The 27,056-nt window shown below is 31.3% G+C and overlaps 1 protein-coding gene across 1 annotated transcript; it reads right to left on the reverse strand.

Moving 5' to 3' along the window:
* Nucleotides 1–1,551: 1,551 nt before the first annotated feature.
* On the reverse strand, nucleotides 1,552–25,325 carry LOC114331581 (uncharacterized). Its single transcript, XM_028281186.2, has 4 exons — nucleotides 24,636–25,325; nucleotides 22,334–22,539; nucleotides 13,569–13,868; nucleotides 1,552–1,762 (listed from the first exon to the last, which is right to left on the reverse strand). Exons 1-4 carry the CDS (start codon nucleotides 25,192–25,194, stop codon nucleotides 1,622–1,624), a joined length of 1,206 nt encoding a protein of 401 aa, XP_028136987.2. The 5' UTR covers nucleotides 25,195–25,325; the 3' UTR covers nucleotides 1,552–1,621.
* Between the last annotated feature and the right edge of the window lie 1,731 nt (nucleotides 25,326–27,056).

A 27,056-nucleotide genomic window follows, 5' to 3' on the forward strand; every position in this document is an offset into this window, starting at 1 on the left:
CGAGAACCAGAGATACAGTTAACAGCTCCTTCCCCCCTCTCATCGCTATCCCAAGTTTCAACGCCGGCCGATTTTAAGGGCCATATTTTTAAGCTTTGTGGACGATTTCCTTGAAAGGAAATCTTTTGTATACCTGGTACGTTAAAACTTTGAAGCATGTTCTTTCAAATGCGGCTGATTTTATTTCTTAATTGTTATAAACAAAGCTGCCGTGAATTAAAAAATGAAGGGGGCTAACTTTGTCCCTAATTGTCGTAGGACAATTGTTTTTCTTTCTGTATGTGTATAAAAATTTAGTCTTTCTAAATGTGGAAAAATAATTTTTCTACGGGTAACGGTTAAAAAGTTATTCTAATTGTTTATAAGCAAAAAGTCGACATGTTTTTGCAAAATAATTTTACACTATTTATAATTATTTTTTGTCATTTTTTCTAAATTAAGTTAATAGCATAAATCTTCTTTCATAAACTGTCCAAAGTATTACTGTAACCTCATCGTTTTCTGACTTATAGTGTCGCAAAAAAATTAATTTGGGAAAAACAAATTAAATAACTTTTAAACTATTTGACCAATTGCTTTGAAATTTAGAATATAATTTAAGCACCAGAAGTCTCAGCATTCCGTGTAATAAGAAAGTTCTAACTAAATTTTTACATAAGTTATGAACATTTATAAAATCTCAAAATATATGACTTATTTTGCAATTTTATAAGCAACAAATAAGGATAGACATATTTAGCGATCGCCATATTGAAGTTTTTTATATGATTTATCAGTTTCTTACTCTCAAATTTGTTTAACATGCTTCACTTTTTAGTAATAGACGAAAAAAGCGAAAATTTAGCGTTTTTTGATCTTCATTTGTTTATAGCTATGTATATCATCAAAATCGGCTGCAGAAAACATATAGGTTATTAATATAGATGTCCATACTACTCAAAAAATTTGGTTTCGGCCTGGAGGGGGATGTGTCACGAGAAAAATCTTATTTCTCTGGACTATTAATAAAATATCTAATATTTTAAATACATGCAGGCACTGCGTAATTACAGATTCGCCAGTGTTGATATAAAGTTTGGTGTGCTTTCGTCGTTAATGCATCAAAATATTTGACAAATTCACAATACCATAAAGACTTGTAGGCGCCCTCTAATAATAAGGAAATTAAATCATTGTTAGCCGATATTGCACATAAAAGAGGGCATATTTAGATGTCGGTTGATGCACTTAACTCAGAAACGTTGATTTTCCTGTTTCGCCACTATTTTTCTCACTAAACGAAGTGTGCGGAGAGCAATCGCTTGTGCCACAGGGTTCGTACAAGAAAGCAAGTTCGTACAAGCAAGACGCGCGAACTTAGAGACGTGTCTTCGATCGACCCATGTGCGGACGGCCTAAGTAAGAAGGAATAAGGTAGGTTATATTTATCTGTATCTAAATGTATACGTATTTTGCGATAATTTTTTTCTTTTATTAATTTTTTACTTGTGTTATTTTTCTAAAGTTTTGTTTTTTTCTCATCACTTTTTTACCGTTTATTAAAACAACATACACTTAAAAATAAATTTATTAAGCTAGAATAAATAATTTTAGGTAGACAATAAATATTGCAAAACGTTCGTTATAAAAACTTGTTTTTGTACAAATGTCTCATTACTGATAGGCTAGCTTTTTTAAAACCTGTAGAATCCTTATTTGGAACTATTTGGCTGAAATTGTCGGTTTCGGAATCTCCGTCCAATAGTTTAGCAACGTCTGGAGTCTAAAAATGTTATCGTGATTGAATTTGTTTTTTCATTTTTAAACTAACTAACATAGTAATTAGCTAAAAGATTTTGCGCCACGTTTCAATAAAAAGTTTACAACAAATTATTGCCGAAAACCTTATCTTAATCTTGTTACACAGATTTGTATTTGAGTAGTGTCGTTAAGTTTCGAGAGGTAAAGACACTGAATGGCAGGTATAATAATTAAATGTTCAATAGATTAACATGTATTATTTTCTACCTGTGCCGGAAACTTAACGGCATCGCTCAAATACACACGACATTATAATAAGCTTAAGTTAAGGTTTTAGGCAATACACGTAGGTAGTGCAAAAATAAGTTGCACGTTATATACTAATCAAAAATATCTATGAGAACGCTACATCAAGTATTCGACTACACGAAGGCACAGAAAAATTCAGCTTAGGTCGATGAGTAAAACAAGAAGACAATATTTCACCTAGATTGTTCACGATGCCAACTTCAGATACAGACTTCCAGCTATGTGCCTGCCGCTTCGCATATTTACAGATGCTCCTATATAGTCTAGGCGCCAGAGGGGTCACCGTGTCCTTTTTAATTCTGATGGACAAACTCAACGGGTTCTTATGGATTTTTGGCTGCTGATTACGAATTTCGAGGGTGGATTTCGATCCGAGTGGTCAAAAATTTGTTATAAACAATTTAATTGTTTATAAATTGTTTATAAGGCTCTGGCTCATAAACTAAAAAAAATAAAAAAGAATGTTTTAAATAAAATTTTGTTAGTTAATAAAAAACGAAGAAAAAACCGTTTACTAAACTTAAATCCAACAGTTAGAACTCAAGATATTGTAAAATTAGTGCACAATGCCAATTGCAAATTGCAAAATAAGTATTTTTCGAAGCTTTATCGATCGTAACTCAGCTTCTGCGCATGCAAATGAGCCGTAGAAGGTCTAATTTTAAAGATTTGTTAAGAGGCTTCCAAACAAAGTTTATTAAATTATTTTATCTTCATTTGTTTTAATGTTACACCCGTTTGAAATTATAAATTTCTTAAAAAAATTGTACATTAATTGGTTTATAAGGGTTTCAAGTAAATTTAAGCTGTAAACATTTATACTTTAATTAACAATAATGATAGAAAAATTCAAAAGGAACATTTCAGCTTTTTAAAATGTTCTTAAGTTTATTTTTGGTCAAGATATCGATATTTTAATGGCGCGCTATGAGGCGCAAAATCGGCTCACAGTCAAGTATGTAAGTATTTTTCGACGTTTTATCGATCATAACTCGACTTCTACGCATGCAAATGAGCAAATATGTGATATCCATATAAAAACGGATCGAGTTTTTTTACAGCATCATAATTTCATATAAAACTAGCATTTATGTTGTGGCGGCATACACACAATTGACGTGCCTTGATGATGTTGCAAAAGAACTAGATCCACTTTATATGTGGTTAGTCCACATCATATACTAGTAGATAATTACACTGAAGCCCCAGAAAGTTTTAGTTTTACTGCCTACAAGAACAGACTTAATACCACCATGTAACTGTAAAAATTGCTTTAAGAACTTATGCAGGTGTAAAAAAGCTGAGATTCTTTGTATATCTCGATGCAGATGCAGGAATGATAATGTTTGTAAAAATAGTATTAATAAATAATATCAACTTCCTTTTTAGTTATATATCTGAAATATCAGTTTTTAATTTTTTTCTCATTTAGTACAAAAAATAGAAGACAAAGTAAATAGAATGAAAGGTGATACAAGGTACAGTATGATGATTTAATTATAAGAATTATATGATAAAATTTTATTAGGATCTTCAAAAATGAAAAATGAAGATAACCTATATACATAGAAATTATAATTTGCATCGAGAAGTTAGCACGTGAACCTTTACGCGGTGAGCCAATCTCGCGCCTAAAAGCGCGCTATTAAAATATCGATATCGTGGCCAAAAAGAAACATACGAACATTTTCTTAAGCTCAAAATATTCCTTTTGAGTTCTTCTATCATTATTGTTAATTAAAGTATAAATGTTTATAGCTCAAATTTGCTTGACACCCTTATAAACAAATTAATGTACATTTTTTTAAGAAAATTTTAAATTCAAACGGATATAACTTAAAAACAAATGAAGACAAAGTAATTTAATAAACTTTGTTTGGAAGCCTATTCATCAATCTTTAAAATAAGACCTTCTGAGGCTCATTTACATGCGTAGAAGCCGAGTTACGATCGATAAAGCTTCGAAAAATACTTATTTTTGAATTTGCAATTTGCATTGTGCACTAATTTTACAATATCTTGAGTTTTAATTATTGGATTTAAGTTTAGTAAACGTTTTTTTCTTCGTTTTTTTAATAACGAACAAATTTTGTTTGAAATATTATTTTTTATCTCTTTTAGTTTATGAGCCAGAGACTTATAAACAATTTATAAACAATTAAATTGTTTATAACAATTTTTTGACCACTCGAATCGAATTCCACCCTCGAAATTCGTAATCAGCAGCCAAAAATCCATAAGAAACCGTTGAGTTTTTCCATCAGAATTGAAAAGGACACGGTGACCTCTATTTGGCGCCTAGACTAATACTACGGCACCAGAGTGCTGAAATCGGTTAGCATTTGCTGATATACACTATTACGCTACAAACCCTCATTGATTTCGGCACCTATTAAATTATAAGACTGGAAAATATGCACTAAAAAATGTCTAAAATATGCATGCAATATGCATTTTAAAACAAGCTGAATATGCACAATTAACATGCAAATATGCATTTATATATGCACTTATTTTTATATGAATAATTTTATGGTTTACGTTAAATACATAAATAAATAAAAAATAATAAAAATAAATAAATAGGTTTGAATTTAAACCAAATTGTATTATTATTTCTTAATATATTTTTTTAACTTCAGGTTTTGTGACAAATAAAACGGCAAAATATTTTATTTTGACCACAAGATAAATAAGAGTACAATAAAATAAATGTACATATTTTTATTGTTACAATATTGATTCATATTTTCTAAACTAATATTATAAAAAGAGTACAATAAAACAAATTTACATATTTTTATTGTTACAATAAATAATCATATATTGATTCATATTTTCTAAACTAATATTATGTCTTCTATCTGTTAATATTTGTTTATAGGCAGAAAAAGATCTCTCAACGTCACAAGATGTAATTGGGGCATATTTAAACTTTGCTATTAGAGACGGATCCATATTAATATTTTCATCGAAGTTTCCAAAATTGATTATATTATTTATTGAACGCAATAAAGTGAAACCCTCATTTTTGTTTAAAACGTCATCAAGTTTATCTTTAATTTTTACTCCAATTTCCCCATTCAGATTTGTTATTTTCTGTTTAACCGAATCAACAATAGACATACTATTGTGAAGACATAAATTTTGAGCCTCTAATTTTGTAATTGAACTTTCAATGATATCGAAATTCGATTTTATATACAACAATTGATTTTTAATAGACTTTTCTTTAAAAATATTTTGACAGTTATCAATAGCGGTACAAGTCGGATCAAAACTTGAAATAACGCTTTTGATGTCGTCGTAGTGTTCAGATAAAAATATAGCACTTTTAAGCCAAGTTCCCCATCTGGTTAATACTGGTTCTGGTGGTAAAGGAATATCGGGAAGCATCTCCCTATATACCTGTACACGTAGTGGTGCTTTCAGAAATACTTTTTTTACATTATTTATTAAGGTGTTTACATTGGGAAATTCAATTCTAACTTTCTCTGCAACTCTGTTTAGGCCGTGCGCCAAACATGTACAGTGAATTAAATTAGGGAAAAAGATTTTAAGATTGGATGCAGCTTTCATCATATATGAGGCGGCATCACTAAGCATTAATAATATTTTTTCAAATGGTACTTGATCAGGTAAAAAAAAATGTGTTAGGGATTCGTTAACAAATCTAGCTATTGTAGCATAGTTTGTTTTTTCCAAACATTTTACACTAATTAAGTATGAGTTTTTAAAATCGCCAGAGTCGTTAAGAACTCCAACAATTAGATTCGCAATTTGTCGACCCTTTGTATCCGTTGTTTCGTCGACGGAAATCCAAAGATATTCGGCTTTTAACTGATTTTTAATACTCGTCATCACATCTTTGTAACATGCACTGACATATTTTTTCCGAAGAGTTGAAGAACTTGGTATTTGAGCTGGTTTATCTTTAATCTTGCAATAAGTTTTTAAAAAGTTTTGACACGATTTATGTTCTAACTTGTGCAGAGGGATATTGCAGTTCAAAAAAAAATGGCATAAATCCTTTGCAAAGGTTTCTTGCCCAACTGACGTATTCTGAATCTGCAAACTGTTCTGTAGAATCTGCTGGCGAGGTTTATTATCATTTTTTGATAGCTTAGTTTGGTGAAGTGAAGTTTTTATGTGTTGAACTACTTGGAATTTCTTTTGACATGGAATCTGGAATATAATGATAATGATGTTTTAGATGTTTTCGTAAATAGATACCTACATTAAAATGATCAAACTTTTTAAACCTCCCCCAATTTTTTTTTATTTCTCAAAGTGAAATTGAAATCGTCAAACAATAAAGTACAGTCAGTGTACCGTAGTATACAGGGTGGGCCACTCTCAACACCTCGCTCTGTATAAACCAAACCGTTGCGAACTTTAAAAAACAGTTTTTGAAGAAATGGGACGGTTTGTCATTTTAGAATAGACAGACACATAGATGTGCAAAGAAGTTTGATAAGTTTAAAAATCTATTGAAGTGGAGAACTTACCTTTTTATCACAAATGGTGCAAAACATACTTTCACTGTCGATAACTTTTAGATGATTGTTACTTCCAATCCAACTTCTGAGAAGACTTGATTTTTCCCTTGCTACTTTAGGCATTTTCACAATAATAATAAAATGATTTTTTTACACAGTATAGTCAATAACTTGCAATCACAAAAGTTGAATAATCGGCGATTGATTTAAGACTAACCATTCATAAAATAAAATAATCTATCCTACCCTTAAAATGCTTAAAATTTCGTTTTGGTTGGTTTTCCCAGAATAATTCATAGTTGGCCGACACCAGCAGAAAGTACAGGTAATATTTGTAATGTTATTCAAAATATAATCGGTATTTACTTAGGTAATTTGTAAATTCTGAGAAGTCTATAAATCTTAAATATCCGGATAATGATACCTGCAGCTATAAATAACGCCCATTATGTTTATGGGTACAACAACAAAGGAGCTTAACAGCAAAATATTTACTTTCACATTTTATTTTAATGGATGTTGATGTTACTAATATATACCTTATTTTTAAATGGGGTAGAGTAAATTCCCATCAAAATATGCATTTATATGCTCTTAAATCTCCAAATATGCAAGGCATATGCATTTATGAAAAACATGAGAAATATGCAGCATATATATGCATATGCATTTTGCATATAATCCAGTCTTTAATTATAAGACATCTATTAAATTTTGGTGCCTAAGTTTTTATTGCCATTAATATTATTGTAAGTATTCTATATTTATATTTCAATTTATTGCTTGAAATCAGGAATAGAAATATCTTTTCTTTTCTGAAAAGTCTTTGACGGAGCCAATTAGCCAGACTTGTTTGTGATTGATTGCAGATTCATAGTCATAAATTTCTTATTTCATAACATAAGTACTTACTACAATATTATTTTTATAGATACATAGGTACATTGTATTGCTTAATCTACAATTTTTAATAAACAATCTAAGCTGCAATAAACCTCGCATATTTAAGAATGTGTTTTTTGACCCTAACCCGAGAAACAAATCAAACAAAAATTATAAAAAACGCCATTGAATAAAAAAGTAATAAAAATATTTTTATTTTTATTTATTTATAGGTACAGATATAATTACTCGTATACAGTGCGTCCATAAAGTATCGCATAAATTCATTATTAGCTAAATAAACAACATTATTAGAAATTATCGAAACAGGTCGACCTTTGATTTTAATTTATTACATTTGGCATATATATCATACTAGTGACGTCATCCATCTGGACGTGATGACGTAATCGATTATTTTTTTAAAAGGATAATAGCTGTCGCGTGCTAGCTCATTTATAAGGCAATTCAATTCTCTATTCAATAATATAAACATTAACATAATTATTTATACAGGGTGTCCAATTTTTTTTATATTAAATTAATTGACACAGAAAGACGAATGTGCGTAATTTATTTAATTCATAATACATTTTACTGCTGTCATGAAAGAGAAATAAAATTTTTATTTGGCAAATAAACATTGCCTTTCGCTTAAATTAAATGTTCAAATTGTCAAGAGGCAGGTGGGTGGCAGCTTAAACAGTGAATTTAAGCAAAAAGTAATGTTTATATTTGAAACAAACATTTTATTTCTGTTTTCTGACAGCAGTAAAATGTATTTTGAATTAAATAAACTACGCAAAGTCTTCTTTTTGTGTCAATCAATTTAATTAAAAAATTATTTTTGGACACCCTGTATAAATAATTATGTTAATGTTTATATTACTGAATAGAGAATTGAATTTCCTTTCAAATGAGCTACCACACGATCCCTATTCTTATTGAAAAAATCATTGATTACGTCATCAAATCCAGACGGATGACGTCACTAGTATGATATTTATGCCAAAAAATCATAAATTAAAATCAAAAATCGACATGTTTCGGTAATTTCTAATAATGTTGTTTATTTAGTTAATAATGAATTTGTGCGTTATTTTATGGACGCACTGTATCCGAGTAATTATATCTATACTTATAAATAAATAAAAATAAATGGAGGCCCTTCTTCTTCTTAACGTTCCATATCAAGTCCTCTTGACCTTGGCGATTAACACGGCGAAACTGTCTCTGTCTCGAGCTATTCTAAATAGTTGTTCTGCTTTCTTTACTCCTGTCCACTTCCGGATATTCTTCAACCAAGAGGCCTGCTTTCTACCAATTCCTCTGCGTCCTTCGATTTTACCCATCATAATAAGTTAAAGAATATTATACCGGTCTTCCCTTACTACGTGTCCAAAATAGGCCATCTTTCTATATTTGATGTTATCAAGCAGCTCGCGGGCAGCATTGGCTCTCTTAAGGACTGCCACGTTTGTCAGCATAGCCGTCCATGGTATTTTCAGTGTACGTCTGTGCAGCCACATTTCAAAGGTCTCCAAACGATTAATGGTGGATATTTTTAATGTCCATGCTTCGACACCATACAAGAGGACTGAACAAATGTAACATTTAATCATGCGAATTTCGAAGTTGAAGTTGCAAGTTATCATTACAGAAGAATGACCTCATTTTTAAAAATGTTGTGCGGGCTATTTCGATCCTACATTATTCTATCTCTTTATCTGGATCTAGTTGTTTACTAATATGGCAACGAAGATATTTAAAACTGGGTACTTTTTGAATTATATATGGCCATCAACATATAACCTTGAATCTTGATATGCCAAACGGCTAAATACCATGTATTTTGTTTTTGAACAGTTTATGTTTAGGCCAAACTCTCTTTCCACTGTGTCAATAGCAGTTAAAAAGTGTTGTAATCCATTCATATCATCACTTAAAATAACTGTATGGTCTGCATATCTGATTGTATTTATCATAATTCCATTAACTTTCACACCCCATTCCAAATTATGCAGCGCTTCCTTAAATATTCTATCTGAATATAAATTGAATAACAGTGGGGACAGTATACAACCCTGTCTGACACATCTTTGTATTTTGCATATTTCTGTTGATTTTCCATTTATGCAAGCTGTCGCTGTTTGACGCCAGTATAATTTTTCTATTTTTTTTTTCTGGAAGCCGTCTGTGAACCGGTTGTACTGCAGCCACTTGGCTTATTGTACATCTTCCATTCGTTTATGAAACCCATTCCAGAATTCTGGAACCCTGTACCAGCTTGTACAGGTCTAGTGGGTCGGTGCCATATATATTTGGAGTCATTTAGATATCTCCGAAAAGTGTTTGCCGCCTCCGATCCGATGCCTCACAGTCATGCAAAATATGGTTGACTGTTTCAGGTTCTCTGTTACAGAGTCTGTAGCTCAAATCTTCATAAAACAGCCCCATTGTATGCAGGTGACCCTTGACTGGCGCATGTCCGTCCGATATACATCTTGCCACGTGTTTGACCGGGTACACTCTCCCAGTGTGAGTTATGTTGGCTTCGGATCCAGGCTTTTTTTCGTTTGCGGACGGTGCTTTTTGGCACTTCCACGGCCGGCTCTGGACCCAGGTATTTTGTAGCTGATGCTCTCTTGGCAAGTGAATCAGCTCTTTCATTGCCATATATGCCCCGATGACCTGGAACCCATACCAGTATAATACTGTTATGTTGTGCCAGTCTGTCAAGTTCTTGTCGACATTCCCACACCAGCCTAGAGTTCACCTTAGGGCTTATAAGAGCCCCAATGGCTGCTTGGCTATCTGTGCATATGTTAACCCGCTGCAGTTCGAATGCCCTCAAGTTGTTTTCTCTTGCACATTGCAAGATTGCAAAAATCTCTGCCTGAAATACGGAGGTACATTCTCCCAGTGAAATAGAAATGTTGAAATTTCCACCAATACAGAATATCCCTGCTCCCGAACCGTCTGCAGTTTTAGACCCGTCCGTATACCAGGTGTAACCCCGCAGTCTGGGTCGAGAGTTTCCTCTGTCCCATTCGTCTCGTGGGCAAATGTCCACTTGAAAAGGTAATTCAGGCTTGTATCTTGATGGCATATGGTCAGAAATCATCATCCATTCGGCATCATTAATTTCATTCGTTATTCTACTATGTCCTGATTTAACTGGTACGTTGCTCAGGTTTTCTCGCAGTCTATAATATCCCATTCTCGCCTCACCTTTTATTGTTATATGCAAAGGAGGGATATCCAATAGTGCCCCTCATAGCCTCCGTGATCCCGAGACAAGCAAGTCTTTGCACCTTGCTTAATTTGATGATGGCACTTTTTTGCTGCACTTTTGGCCACCATACCACTGAAGCATATGTAATTGTGGGTTTTACTACCATGTTATAAGTCCAATATACCATGTCTGGTCTCAAACCCCACATTTTTCCATGAGTACGCCTGGCTACCATTAACGTAGTTACCGCTCTCTTCGTTATTCTTTCTATCTGCTGATTCCAAGTAAGTATTGAGTCTAATCACCAGATTTAAATGCAGGCATTTAGACTTAGAGGACCCAATTCCTCTGAATTCTTCCTTTTAGTAAATTTTATGATTTTTGACTTTAGAGGACTGATGTTAAGCCCTACATTCCAAATTATGCAGCGCTTCCTTAAATATTCTATCTGAATATAAATTGAATAACAGCGGGGATAGTATAAAATAGGGTGGTGCGAAAAAAGTCAAGTTGATAATTCCGTGTCGCTATAGTGCGGAAAAGTTGCGATTGGTAATTAGAAGAAAAACAAAAAAACATTTATTCAAATCGGACTTTATCTTCCGATCCCGCAACGGGCCTAAAGATTATGAAAAAAAATGAAATGTTACCTTTTTTTCGAATTCTTTTATTTATTCTCCATGTACGTTTTATTTACCACTATAGTAAAATTTATATACAGTTTGCATGGTTGAGTGATAAAAAAAATAGTTTTGCACATTTAACGAATATCTTCCGATCCCGCAAGGTCAATCAAAATCTATAAAAATTAGAAATTTTTGAGGATTTTGATAATTTAAAAAGCATTTAGTTATCTAATTTTTCTATTACATTGTAAAGCTCTTCGCCTGTTTAGATATTGTGTGATAATAATAAAAAAAACAGAACTCAAAACGAGGGGGTGGTTGCACTTCTAGCTCCACACGCACCATTTTCTCTAACCAGCCAATGAGTGTGTGTGTTTTTACATTATTTACATATTTTCATTTCTTTTTCATCTGTTTGTGTCCAGCTCTTAAACGCCAACTTTGTATTGTGATTTGGCTGTAAAATCTGGCAGCATGGACCTTGATTTTAGTGTTTCCTTGATGAATCCTTCCCTTTATTGAGGCCCACATACAATCTACATTTCTATATTAGACGATGCTTTCATGACCAACTATGTGCACCGCTCGACAGCTTGCTTGTGGCAAGGATAGTTTTTTATATTCCTGCCTGGCATGTAGCCTGATGTAATGCAGGAACTTATATCATCATGTGAAACTCTTCGAAGAACTGATGGAGAAGTTATTTTTGTAACATTCTAGTCTATTATTTCAGTGTAGTCCTTTGCTCGAAAATTTAAAGTAGGATGGATGAAATTTCTAATACTTCTGCCCTTGGCTTTAGTCTGTCCGGCTTTTAACACTCTCCTTAGTCCTAGCTCTCTAATGTGTTTCCTTTCTCCCTACTACTTGAAATTTTAAAGCATAGGACTAAACTAAAATAAAAGACAGGAATGTTACAAAACTATCTTCTCCACCAATTCCTCGAAGAGTTTTAAATATAGATATAACTTCTTGCATTAGATCGGGCGACATGACAGACTGGAATGTACAAAACTATACCTGTCACACGCAAGCTGACGAGCGATGTCTTAAGTTGGTCACGGAAGCATCGTCTAATGCTAATTATGTGGGCCCCAATCGAGAGATGGATTCGTCAGGACAACACTTAAATCAAGGTCCATGCTGCCAGATTTTATCAAGAAATCACAATACAAAGTTGGTTTTTAAGAGCTGGACACAAACAGATGAAAAAGAAATGTACATATGTAAATAATGTAAAAAACACACACTCATTGGTTGGTTGGACACAAGGGTGCATGTGGAGCTTTTGAGTTCTGGGTTGTTTAAATATTGTCATACAACATACAATATCTTAACAATCGAAGATCTTCACAATGTAACAGAAAAATGAGATAACTAAATGTTTTTTATTTCATCAAAATCATCAAAAATTTCAAATTTTTATAGATTTTGATTTATCTTGCGGGATCGGAAGATATTCGTTAAATGCGTAAAACTATTTTTTTATCACTCAGCCATGCAAACTGTAAATAAATTTTACTATAGCAATAAATAAAACTTACACGAAGGATAAATAAAAATTTTTGAAAAAAAGGTAAAATTTAATTTTTTTCATAATCTTTAGGCCCGTTGCGGGATCGGAAAATAAAGTCCGATTTAAATAATTCTTTTTTTGTTTTTCTTGTAATTACCAATCGCAACTTTTCCGCACTATAGCGACACGGAATTATCAACTTAACTTTTTTCGCACCACTCTAGTATACAACCCTATCTGACACAACTTTGTATTTCGCATATTTCTGTTGATTTTCCATTTATGCAAGCTGTCGCTGTTTGACGCCAGTATAATTTTTCTATGATTCGTACATCTTTACTATCAACTCCTATATCCTTTAATATTTTAATTAATTTGTGATATTGGACTCAATCAAAAGCTTTCTTATAGTCAATAAATACAGCATAGACCAGGATGTGTCGTTGACCAATGGAGGCCTAGAAACTATAAATGCTATAAAAGAAGCCGAGGACGACCAGCTACTAGATGACCCGATGACATAAAAAGAGTAGCCGGAAACTGGCTACAAGCGGCACAGTGTAGAGAACACAGGAGCTAACTGAGGGATGCTTATGTCCAGCGGTGGACGCGATTGGCTAATTGATGGTGATGAAGGTTTGCTGCAATAATTTGTTGGCAACCATACCTAATTTTCTCGTTTATTATACAAAAAATACCCTATTTATAAAGTACATACCTTATAAAAATATCGAATGTTGAAATCTGAAAACAAAACTTACTTCACTTGGTTCCAAGTTTTTGTTATTCCATATCAGTAACCCCAATAAAACACCAAATGCGTTCTGTTCTTTCCATTCTTTTTTTAGTTCTGCAAATGGTACAATTTTTTCTGCACTACATCCATACTCCTTCAACGTCTCACTAAGGCTTTTGTAATATATTTCAAGGAAATGATCCAACTTAGATAAGCTTTCTTCGTCAGCTCCTGAGTAAAAACTGTATGTCAGATCCAAAACAGGTGAACCTACGCCAGCCATTTGGAAGTCGAATAATTTAATATCTTCTATATCTCCCGATTTCTAAAAAAATATACAGTATGTCCCTGTAAGTTGTATCCATATGGAGAACTTTTTTATTATTAATTTTACGAAAAAAAGTTATTCTTCATAAAAAGCTCTGCATGGTCCAAAACCTAAGATTTAACCATTAAATATCAAATTTTTTGAATATTGTACGAGGTATGTCAAAAAGTTTAAATTTCACTCAAGAGTAAAGTAGCTTTATTTTACAATATTGAAAATTGCTATTAGGAAAAGTTGTTTGGAATTAAAAACTATATTCTAATATGCAATTATATCCTTGTAATTAAAAAAAATTGAAAAATTATGGATAACATAACTTTAATTTCTGATATTTCAATTCTGATAACTCTTTTATTATTAATTTTAAGAAAAAAAGTGATTCTTAATAAAAAGTTCTGCATGGTCTAAAACCTAAAATACAACCATCTTATATCAAATTTTATCAATTTTATACGAGATATGCCAAACAAGACAAAATTGAGATCAAAAGTAAAGTACCTTTATAGTTCAGAATATTTCAATTAGAAGAATATAATTACATACTGAAACAGTTTTTAATTCTACATAACTTTTCATAATAACAATCTTACTCTGGGCTAATTAGCAAAATACAAGGAAAAGTTATTAACCAGCAATTTTATTGCTGGAATCGAATCTAATTATTGTATGTATTAATAACATAGATATGCAAAGTCCGCAGATAGTGTGCTACTTTTTTTATAAACAAAATGGCGCCCGAAAATCGTGTTTTTTTCAATTTTTGCTCTATAACTCCAGTTTTTGCTCTAAGATTTTAACTTTAGACCAAAAATACCCAAATAAAAATTCACCGCAATTAAATTCTGCATAGAGACGTGTTTTTTCCGATTTACTTCGACGAAAACTTCCCCCGGAAAAAGCGGGTTTTTCCAACAAAATCTTTAATTTTCAACTAAACTTTTAGATAAGTAGTTGTTAATCAATAATTAAATAACTTGGTAATGTAAAAGCCCTTTCCGTATATATTATAATTCCAGGAGTCTATGGAAATTGAATGAACAGTTTAGCAACAATTAAAATGTTAATTAAAAATTTACGGTCCCTATAATAACGACAATAATTACGATGCATAAGAATAACTATGATTTTTTCATAAAAAGACACTATACCTATCTAATGTACTTTACAGGTTTGAAATTGGATTATTAAAGCGGCCTCAGGAATATTTTAAAATTATAAACAATTTTTTGGTTTAAAAACAAATCGAATATATCGGTAAATATCAAACTAAATTAAATTTTGAAAACGGTATTCGAAAGACAGCGGCAGGACGCTTCTTCTAAAAGAAAAAACGTTTAATTATGACGAGTGGTTCCTAAGCTACGATCGGTCAAATTTGACCAGAATTTACGGCAAAGATATAAACAATAGGATCATAATTTTTAAACCCTCACCTTTCTGTTTTTGTCCTCTTTCTCCACATCAATTTTCATATCTTTAAAATCCTCATAACATATATTATTATAATAAAAACTATCGATAATACGTGTGAAAATTGCCAAAAATAGCAAAATTCCAATCAAAAATTAGTCTGGAGAAAATGTAACCCTCAAAGTTCAAAATCGGTATACGTTAACAAAATGCAATTTCTCGGCTTCCCATGGAGCAATTTCCTTCATTCTTTTTTTTGTTCCCTGATAACCCGAGTAGAGCCATCGAACTAACGCATTATTAAATGTCAAACTTGCTTTTGTTTTGTTATAATAGATTAATTTATTTATAAGAACAGAAAATTACATATTTTTTCCAGTTGTAGGCTTTTTTTTAGATAAACTTACTACAAGTGTACCTCTTAAAGTTTTTTTCTTTGGAGTTGTATGACTAACATTTTAAAGTTAAAAACATAAATATTCTCATTTGAAAGCTGTATAATTATTTAAACAATTTTTATTTAAACAAATTAAAATATTGTGTTATAATAAATAAATTGATTTATTATAACAAAACACAAGCAAGTTTGACATTTAATATTACGTTAGTTCGATGGCTCTACTCGAGTTACTTGGGAACAAAAAAAGAATGAATGAAATTGCTCCATGGGAAGCCGAGAAAATGCATTTTTTTAACGTATACCGATTTTGAACTTTGAGGGTTACATTTTCTCCAACCTAATTTTTGATTGGAATTTTGCTATTTTTGGCAATTTTCACACGTATTATCGATAGTTTTTATTATAATAATATATGTTATGAGGATTTTAAAGATATGAAAATTGGTGTGGAGAAAGAGGACAAAAATAAAAAGACGATGGTTTGAAAATTATGATCCTATTGTTTACATCTTTGCCGTACATTTTGGTCAACTTTGACCGGTTGTATCTCAGGAACCACTCTTCATAAGTAAACGTTTTTTCTTTTAAAAGAAGCATCCTGCCACTGTATTTAGAATGCCGTTTTCACGATTTAATTTAGTTTAATATTTCCAGAGATATTCTATTTGTTTATAAGCCAAAAATTTGTTTATAATTTTAAAATATTCCTGAGGCCGCTTAAATAGTCCAATTTCAATTATTCTTTTTATGAAAAAATCATAGTTGTTCTTATGTATCATAATTATTGTCGTTATTATAGCGACCGTAAATTTTTAATTAACATTTTAATTGTTGCTAAACTGTTCATTCAATTTTCATAGACTTCTGGAATTATAATATATACGGAAAGGGCTTTTACGTTACTAAGTTATTTAATTATTGATTAAAAACTACTTATCTAAAAGTTTAGTTGAAAATTAAAGATGGCGAATGGATTTAGTGTCCGCAGTCATATAAACCCAAACAAACAACAAAATTAAAGATTTTGTTGGAAAAACCCGCTTTTTCCGGGGAAAGTTTTCGTCGAAGTAAATCGGAAAAAAACACGTCTCTATGCAGAATTTAATTGCGGTGAATTTTTATTTGGGTGTTTTTGGTCTAAAGTTAAAATCTTTGGAGTTATAGAGCAAAAATTGAAAAAAACACGATTTTCGGGCGCCATTTTGTTTATAAAAAAAGTAGCACACTATCTGCGGACTTTGCATATCTATATTATTAATATATACAATTATAAGATTCGATTCCAGCAATAAAATTGCTGGTAAATAACTTTTCCCAAAAATGGCCTATTCTCCGATAATCAGCATAATTCGATATTGTGAAAAATAAAGGTATTTTACTCTTGTGCGAATTCATATTTTTTGACATACCTCGTATAAAATTAATAAAATTGGACATAAGATGGTTGTATTTTAGGTTTTTGACAATGCAGAACTTTTTATTAAGAATCACTTTTTATCGTAAATTTAATAATAAAAGAATTATCAGAATTGAAATAACTGAAAATAGTTATTCATAATTTTTCAAAAAAAAAAATTCAATTAGAAGGATGTAATTGCATATTAGAATATAGTTTTTAATTCCAAACCACTTTTCATAATAGCAATTTTCAATATTGTGAAAAATAAAGCTACTTTACTCTTGAGTGAAATTCAAACTTTTTGACACACCTCGTATAACATTTATGAAATTTGATATTTGATGGTTGAATCTCAGGTTTTGGACCATGCAGAGCCTTTTATGAAGAATAACTTTTTTTCGTAAAATTAATAATAAAAAAGTTTTCCATATGAATACAACTTACAGGGACATACTGTATATAAATATCAGACACAGAAAAAATTCTCTATAAGTCGGAGTGTAGAATCATTGGTAACTATCTGTTGCCTGAATTTTTACAAAGGTGTCGAAGTATGCATATAAAAATTAATAATAAATGCGTAAGGACACGTTAGCGACATTTATCTAGACACAGAGAAAATTCTCTATATGTCGGAGTGCAGAATCCTTGGTAACTAACTGTTGTCTGAGCTTTCTACAAATTTAAAATGATACAGGCCGATAAATATCGTACATGGGAGGATTAACAATACCCCTCTGTGGCTCAGTGGTAAGAGCGCCTACCTTTGGATCGAAAAATCCGAATGGTCGTGTGTTCGAATCTCACCAGGGTCAGAAATTTTTCGTTTATTATAAATTAATAAATGAAAATAGTTTCTGTCCTTGTGGGATCGGTACTCACCGGAGGGACCGCAGACGTTCGGATACAATTAGCGTCTCTTTGCAAAGACAATGACGTCAACTTTGCAAAGTAACAAGACACTTACTCAACACACATTACACATTACTCCTCTAACATATTGATAAGTTATAGTACCTATAAAAAATCATTATGAAGTTGACTGGCCAGTTGGTTGTGAAAACCAATGCCAATAAAACACAAAACACACACAGGATTTACAATATACATCCATTACCTGTCCGCTTATTAGTGTAGTAAAATAAGATGTATATATGTACAGGTCGCAACAAATTTTATATAAAAATTTAGGTAAGTACAAAAGATATTTTCAAGAAAGTATCCAAATCATATAAGGGGATCATTGTTTAAATAATTAAAAAGGGGTAATTTTTGCACAATATTTATTTTTTAACTGCTGAGGTAATTTACATTTTAATGAAGGTATTTGGGATTTTTTTTCTACAAAGCTGAAGGACAAATCTTTCACAAAAGGCTTACTAAATTAAATTTGACCCCCTATTTACTTAATTATATTTATAATTATATATAAAATTTAAAAACCAAATTTTCAAAAAAATGTTTTTTTTGCTTTTTAAAACAGCACTATTACATAAATTATATTATTTAATAGGACAAGTTGCGCTATGTTATCAGGATTAAGCAAAAAAACTGGTTAAAATATATTTAATAATTTATGGGATAATTAATTTGATTTTCAAATGTTACTATATATTCAATTGCAAAAACACGGTTATTGCCAAAAGAATATAAACCTGATTAAATTCTCATTACTTTTATTTTATGTATGTTTTCTACAAATGTATTGATAAATTCAAATTTCAATTTAACTCCCCTCTAAAATGACATTTGAAAATTGTTCTAATTTGTTTATAATTTGATTTTTTAATAACGTCGGGGGGATTAAATATTTTTTTGAAATGCTGTTCCGATAATCGGGTTTCTGGGAATTTTTCACTAATTAAGAAATTTTTTTTGTCTTTTTTTCTTCTTCTTTTTTTCCTTATAGTATTTAAATTCGGTTTAAATTGGAAAATATTTTTTTGGTTTCACAAGGCAATTAAAAATTTCACTTAAGAAGGGTATACTAAAACATTCTTTTTATAACAAAATAGCCTAACTTATCCGTCTCCCTGACGTCACCCAAGTTTTTTAATACTAAAATAAATATAAAGCACAGTACAAAATTAGGTATAAAAATATTACAAAAAAAAATATGGTCAAAGCAGTCTATTCGAAGATGACTTCCGATTTAGCATTAAAGTCAGGCATAGTTTTTCTGGAATCAATTCGAGTTTTATAAATCCATCCCTCGAATACGCTGCAAAAACTGCTAGAAAAGCTTTTGTCACAAGCTTGAGACATCGTTCTACACATTGTTTGTGGCAGTGATATTTCTCAATCTCAATGTTAAAAGGGTCTAAGTTAGGATTCTTAATAAAATCTCGCAGATTGTCACTCGAAAATCTAGAGAATATAGGTGGTTCTGTAAAGTGATATAGTTAGTTAATTAACTTAAAGTAGTCGTTTGAATCAAAATTTTTATAGGAGAAAGTTTGAAGACCCTCACGTTTTTTGATTTGGTAACTGGCAAACTTCTTTTGATGTCCAAGAGGTAGATCATTTGAATGTCGCAGACATACAAAATACTGAAGCAGTTTTTTAAGATGTTCTTCCAACAGCCGTATTACATCACCCTTAACGCCAGTATTTACGACTGTTTCGTCACATGCAATAGCTGGATTTGATACTTTCTGATATACCAGACAGCGGATACCCATATCCCAAATATTTGCACCCCAGCTCATGGACAAGTGTTATGTGTTCTTCCACGATAGATTGATCATAAAACTTGGTACTGTTTTTTACTTGAGCTAAAGTCTTTGCGTCGGTAACTTTCTTCTTTTACCGTTGTTCTCTCTGATTATATTTGTTTTTGTTTTCCCTATCAATCGAGCTTATCACCATTTTCTGGGACCTCTTTGATTTAATAGAAATTCGGGCTCATCCAGAGGCATTTTTTGAGATTTGCTACAAAGACAATTAATCATAGTGTCACATTTGCATGCTGCAATATCGAAACGTATAGTTTTACCTTTGTTCTTAAAGCATTGAATTTTATTTTTGTAAAATTCACTGTTTTGCCTGTTCTTAAATGGTTTCATAAGTTTCATATATTTGTCATGATAGGCTTTTAAAAGCTGAATAATTCTTGTATGTTAAATTATTGGAATTAAAGCCTTTTTCCATATTTCTTCCAATTTAATTGCAATCTGTTGCAATCTGTACCAGACAATTCTGGCTCTTTCTTGCCAAGTTTTTTTTCCTCTTGCAACCACAAAACTTCATCGCTTGTTTGTATTTCGGTAAAACATTTTCAGGTATATTTGGTGGTTGCCCAAAAGTGGGGCGGTCCACAGCACATCTTGATTTTATTTCCCATAGTCCTGGTTTATCTATTTTAAAAATCTTTAATTTACAAACAACAATAATAAGAAAGTAAGGCATCGTACCAAACATAAGTGAAAATTACACGCACGGACTCACGAAGTGGGACATTTCAAAGGGGTTGGGGAGACTGAAAAAACAAATAAAACTTTAAATATCGTTTAAATTTGTAATTGTCAACATTTTAAGTTTCCTTTAATTGATCTTAGATCGAGGTAGCCCATATTTTATACCAAATAATATAAATTGAAATTTCCATAAAAATCAGATATCTAATAAAATTCAAGGTCGTTGGGGAGGGTGCAGAAAATTCGCTTAGAAAAAAAAATTCAAAATACTAATATGCTGAAAAATAACACTAGCAACTTTTTCACGCTATTAGATATAGCATTTCCAACTTTTATTTTTTCGATGCACCCTACTATACACCCTATGAAATTATGTTAAATGCAGGTCTCCGGCTATTACCAGAGGCGTACGACAGGAGAAAGCAAATGGTTTACCCTTCCCAAATTCTACGTCACTGGCGAAATTGCCATTTTAGCGTTTTTATCACAATGCTTTCTTGGAAATTTGATTTTTAAATTTTATGTGTAATTATTTAGATAAATAGGGGGTCAAATTTAATTTAGTAAGTCTTAGGTAAAAGATTTATCCTTCGAACAGTTTTGTAGAAAAAAATCCTAAAGACCTTCATTAAAATGTAAATTTCCTCAGCAGTTAAAAAAGTAAAAATTGTGCAAAAATGACCCCCTTTTAATTATTTAAACAATGATCCCCTCATATGATTTCGATACTTTTTCAAAAATATCTTTTGTATTCACCTAAACTTTGATATAAAATTTATTCCAACCTGTATGGAACTACATTTTGATTTTTTTTTTATTTTATTAGGCTATATCTAGATAAAATTCCAACAGAATTCTGCATCCTCTGTACTCAAATTTGAGTAAAATGAAATAAGGAAAGACAGCCACAGGCAACTTTGAAGACGCTGAAAAGCAGAAAACATGGTCATCTGATGGTGATGACTCCGAATCGAATTTAATCTAATGCTGTCTTTCCATATAAATAATATCAGTTACCAATTTTGCATTTTGTCAATTTTATATCGCCGGTCCGGAATAAGAATGACGTACCTGCAAATTTGTCAATTCCTGTTTATTGCGTAATTAACTTCTAAAATACTGTATATAGATGATACAAAAGCGAGAGACCTGTAACTATGTGCTGAACCACCACAAGGTAGTTGCGTTATTATATTGAAATACGCACCATTTTAGACCTTGTTTCAGATGAAGAATGACGCAACTGTAAATAAGGTTGAAAATGGGGAACTAAATTAAGATAATGAAATTCGGATCATAGGAATGAAAATAAGAGCATTTGCTGTAAGAATAAACGACATCATAAATATTTAAAAATAGTTTTTTTGTACAGAAAATTTTTTAGATCAAGAATGACGCAACTGTAGATAGGGTTGAAAATGGGGGGATTAAATTGAGATAATGAAATTCGAAACAATGGAGATGAAACAAAAAGCCATCATTGTAAGAATAAACGCAATACCGATGCTCCGGACGGTTACTCCTTATTTAATCACTATTTTAATTATTTAAAATTTTTTAGATGAAAAATGACGCAACTGTGAATTGGGTTGAAATGGGGGAATTAAATAATTAAAATAATGAAATAAGAACCATTAGGGATAAAAATAACAGTCATCACTGCAACAATAAACGCCACACCGATGCTCCTGGACGATTACTCCTCATATAATCCCTATTTTAAATATTTAAAAATCGTTTTTTTGCTCTCCTGAGAAATTGGCCTTTTTGCAGTTACGTCATTTTTATTCCGGACCGGCGTATAATCATTCGAAGTGGGGATTACTAATTCACTTACATTATGTTTGAACATCATATTGTTACTCCAGCAGTCACCGTGGAGAAAAACTGAGTAAGGACTTTTATATTCAAGTGCATCAAAAAACATTTGAGGAGCGTTATCACTAAATTTTTTAAAACTATCGATAATTTTTATTTCATCTTCCTCTTCTAAAAATTCTTTTGTCGTGGTGCAAATACTGATAAGTCTTTGTTTCATCATACCTACAAAAATAAAACATATTAATATAAAACTATTTACATATACATGTACATATATATGTATAAATTTTAAAAATCAAATTTGCAAAAAAATATTTTTTTGCGTTTTAAATAATCACTATAAATTATATTAATTAACAGGAAGAGTTTCATTATGTTACCAGTATTAATAAAAAAACATTGGTTAAAAAATATTGAATAATGTATGAGATATTTAATTTGATTATTAATTGTTACTATATTTTCAATTGCAAAAACGCGATTGTTACCAGAAGAATATAAATCTGTGTATAGCATTATTCTTTTATTTTTATGTAAGTTTTCGATAAAACTATTGATAAATTCAAATTTCAATTTAACTCCCCTCTTAAATGGCATTTGAAAATTGTTCTAATTTGTTTATAGTTTGTTTTTTTAATAACGTCGCGGGGATTAAAGATTTTGAAATGCTGTTCCAATAATTGGGTTCCTGAGAATTTTTCACTAATTAACAAATTTTTTTGTCGTTTTTTCTTCTTCTTTGTTTCCCTATAGTAAAAGATATAGTTTTGCTTATGGAGGGGGTTTCGTTAAGAATGTCCAATCTCTGAGTTGTAGATTCCAGACCTCAAAATATTTAGATTTAACCAAAATCGCTTAAATAAAATATGGCTCCTTATTGAGTTACCAGGTGTTTTATTTAGAAATTAAAACAAAATATTTTTGCTCAATATTTTCAAACTATGCTAAGTATCCTTTTAATACTTGATAGAAAGTGTAAGTACTATACACCCTATGAAATTTTGTTAAATACAAGTTTCCGGCTATTACCAGAGGCGTACGACAGAAAAGAGTAAACGGTTAACCTTTCCCAAATTCTACGTCACTGGTGAAATTGCCATTTTAGTAGAATTTTTAGATTTTTTAATACTCTCTGTGTAAATATCATCCTCTTGACTCGTAACGATAAAATCATTAGTTTTCGAGATATTTGAAGTTAAACATGTAACGGCACAGTTATTTAGTTATTTTGATTTGAACATTTGATAAACAAATTAAATATCTCATCAATTATTAAATATTTTTCAACCAATTTTTTTTGCTTAATACTGGTAACATAGCGGAACTTCTCCTATTAAACAAAATAATTTATAGTGTTTGTTTAAAACGCAAAAAAATTTTTTTCAAATTTGATTTTTTAATTTTATATAAAATTATTTAAATAAATAGGGGGTCCAATTTAATTTAGAAAGTCTTAAGCGAAAGATTTTTCCTTCAGCTTTATAGAAAAAAAACCATATAGACCCTCGTTAAAAAGTAAATTACCTCAGCGGTTAAAAATGTAAATATTGTGCAAAAATGACCCCTTTTTAATTATTTAAACAATGATCCCCTTAATTTGGATACTTTCTTGAAAACATCTTTTGTACTCACCTAAACTTTGATATAAAATTTGTTCCAACCTGTACGAATTGACAATTTGATTTACATGTAGTGTAATCTTATTTTACTAGACTATAATAAGACCGGTTTCGATATATGGGGCTGAAACGTGGACCTTATCTCAAAATGATGAAAGACTTCTTGGTATTTTTAAGAAAAAATTCATAGAAAGATTTTTGGGGCTGTAAATTAAAATCGGTTATGGCGTCGAAGATACAATTTTTAACTCTATCAGTTATACACCTATCCAGATTTTGTGAAATTCGTTAAAGTGCAGGAACTTAGATGGGCTGAACACATTGCTAGGATGACAGATCACGAATACAATAAGAAATTAACAAAGCCAGAGGGCACAAGAATGAGAAGACGACCACAAAGAAGATGGATTGATGATGTGGAAGAAGACCTAAAGGTTCTAGGGGTCAGAAGATGGAGGGAAAGTTCTAGGAATCGACAGGAGTGGGGACTTCTTTGCGCTTAGGCCAAGATCCATAACGGATTGTCGAGCCACTTATGATGATGAAGGATTGTGAGAGACATTTGTTACCCATCAGGAAGACGATCAGTGGGATGACGATGAAAGCGATGGAACAACAACTTTTGCTGGAGGCACATTGAAAAAACAGACAGTCAGGTCTATAAAAAAGAAGAAGAAGATAAAATAAAAAATTACATACCTTGCTCAAAGAACATTTTTAGATTCTTTTGATATCGTGCGCCTAACTCGGTAAATTGCTCAGGATGGTAATGTTTAAAAGCGTAGGAAATTCCATGAAATTTTCCATATGTTTTAAAAATAATTTCAAACATTTTACTATTTAGAGGTATTTTCTTAGGGTGGCCTTTGTAACCTTGTAGATTTAAATTTTCCATAACCAATTTTTCTTCTCTTTTTTTTGAGCTCGTTGCAAAACATTTTGGTATATTGTTAAAAAGTTCAACTTTGGGATAAGACTTCTGGAGCGCTTCTACAGCTGGAATCACGTTTTTATAAAAATGCACTTCGTTGTTAAAACACATCGACATAAATTTGCTAGTTTCTTCAGCACCTTCGAGACATTGTTTAACCACTAAATGATGATCTTCGCCAGTTATTTTGTTTTTCAAGGACAAGAATACCATTTCACCTAAATGTCCCTGACCTCTTTGGTTGCCTTCATGTTCCTCAATTTCAAAATTTTCTATCTTCTCGTTTAAAGACTCTTCTAGTAGATCACATATATCTTTTGGTAGCATCTTTCAGTGATATAAAAAAGTTACTATCAATCTCAAACCGCTCTTACTTTTTTATATTGTAACTAAACAATATAAGAGATGATAATCATATTTATCTGACGATTCAAGGCCACCCCATTTTTTTTACTGTACATGTATATGTATATGTACAGGTATTTCTTATTTTTACACTTTTAAAACCGGTATTTGTTCTGCATTAAGATGTATTTATAGTAGTATCAGTTTCTCTGTAGATAATAAGATTTTATTAAATAAACTGCTCGTCAAAAGTTAGGGATATTATCAGAAAAAGGTTTGAAAACAAAAATCTCCAAAACGTTAATGACAAAAATTCTTTATTATAAAATAAATTAAGATTCTTCTTCTTCCTAAAGTGCCTATCCGTTTCAGAGATGTTGGCGATCATCATCATGGCTATCTTGACTTGGTTTTGATGCCAGGAAATGCGTCTTCTTCCCGGTCCGCTTTTACCATTTACCTTCCCTTGGAGAATCAGTTGGAGACGGGTCATAACGTTCTTGGTTTCTCATTACATGTCCTAGATATTCTAATTGTTTTGTTTTGATGGTTATGAGAATTTCGCACTCTTTTCCCATTCTACGCAGGACTTCCACATTAGTAATTCGGTCAACCCCGGATATACGTAAGATGCGCCTATAACACCACATTTCGAAAGCTTCGAGCCGATTCATAGATGCAGCAGTTAGTGTCCACGCTTCCATTCCGTAGAGCAGAACTGTGAATATGTAGCATTTTAACAGACGGTATTTTGTTTTTAATGATATGTCTCGACTGTTGAAAATGGGTCTCATTCTAACGTATGCTGCTTTCGCTTTAATTTTTCGCTGTTTAATTTCTGTTGAGTGGTCCCATTGGCTATTTAAATTCGTACCCAGATATGTATGTTGCTCAACTTTTTCGATATTCTGTTGGTTGATTGTAAGTTGAGCGTTTAGTTTTGATTTTTTACTAATTGTCATAAGTTTGGTCTTCTTTATGTTAAGAGCTAGTCTGTATCTGTTGCTGACTTCTGTTATACGATTTGTTAATATCTGTAAATCATTCAGATTATCGGCAAGGAGTATGGTGTCATCTGCATATCTAATAATATTCAACCGTTCACCATTTATTAATACTCCTTTCGCACAACCGTCTACAGTTTCTTAAATACCCTTTCAGAGTGAATATTGAATAGTAGTGGAGATTAAATACAGCCCTGTCGTACTCCTCGTTCTATTGCAATTTTATCAGTTAACAGGCCTTCTATTTTGATTTTGGCCGTTTGATTGTAATAAATGTTTCTGATAATTCTTAGCAGTCTAGTAAAATAAAATTACACTACATGTAAATCAAAATGTAAATTCGTACAGTTTGACACAAATTTTATATCAAAGTTTATGTGGGTACAAAAGATATTTTCAAGAAAGTATCCAAATCATATAAGGGGATCACTGTTTAAATAATTAAAAAGGGGTCATTTTTGTAAAAAACTTACTTTTTTAACTGCTGAGGTCATTCAATTACTAATGAAGGTGTATAGGATTGTTTTCTGCAAAGTTGAAGGGTAAATTTTTCACATAAGACTTACAAAATTAAATTTGACCCCCTATTTATTTAAATAAATATACATAAAGCTTTAAAAACAAATTCGCAAAAAATTATTTTTAGCGTTTTAAATAAGCACTATAAAATATCTTATTTTACAGGAGAAGTTGCGATATGTTATCAGTATTAATCAAAAAAAAATTGGTCAAAAATATTTAATATTTTTTGAGATATTGAATTTGTTTATTAAATGTTACTCTATTTTCAATTGCAAAAACGCGGTTGTCGCCAAAGAAGTATGCACCTGTATTAAATCT

This window comes from Diabrotica virgifera, chromosome 5 (genome assembly GCF_917563875.1).
Source record: "Diabrotica virgifera virgifera chromosome 5, PGI_DIABVI_V3a".
Lineage (NCBI taxonomy): Eukaryota > Metazoa > Arthropoda > Insecta > Coleoptera > Chrysomelidae > Diabrotica > Diabrotica virgifera.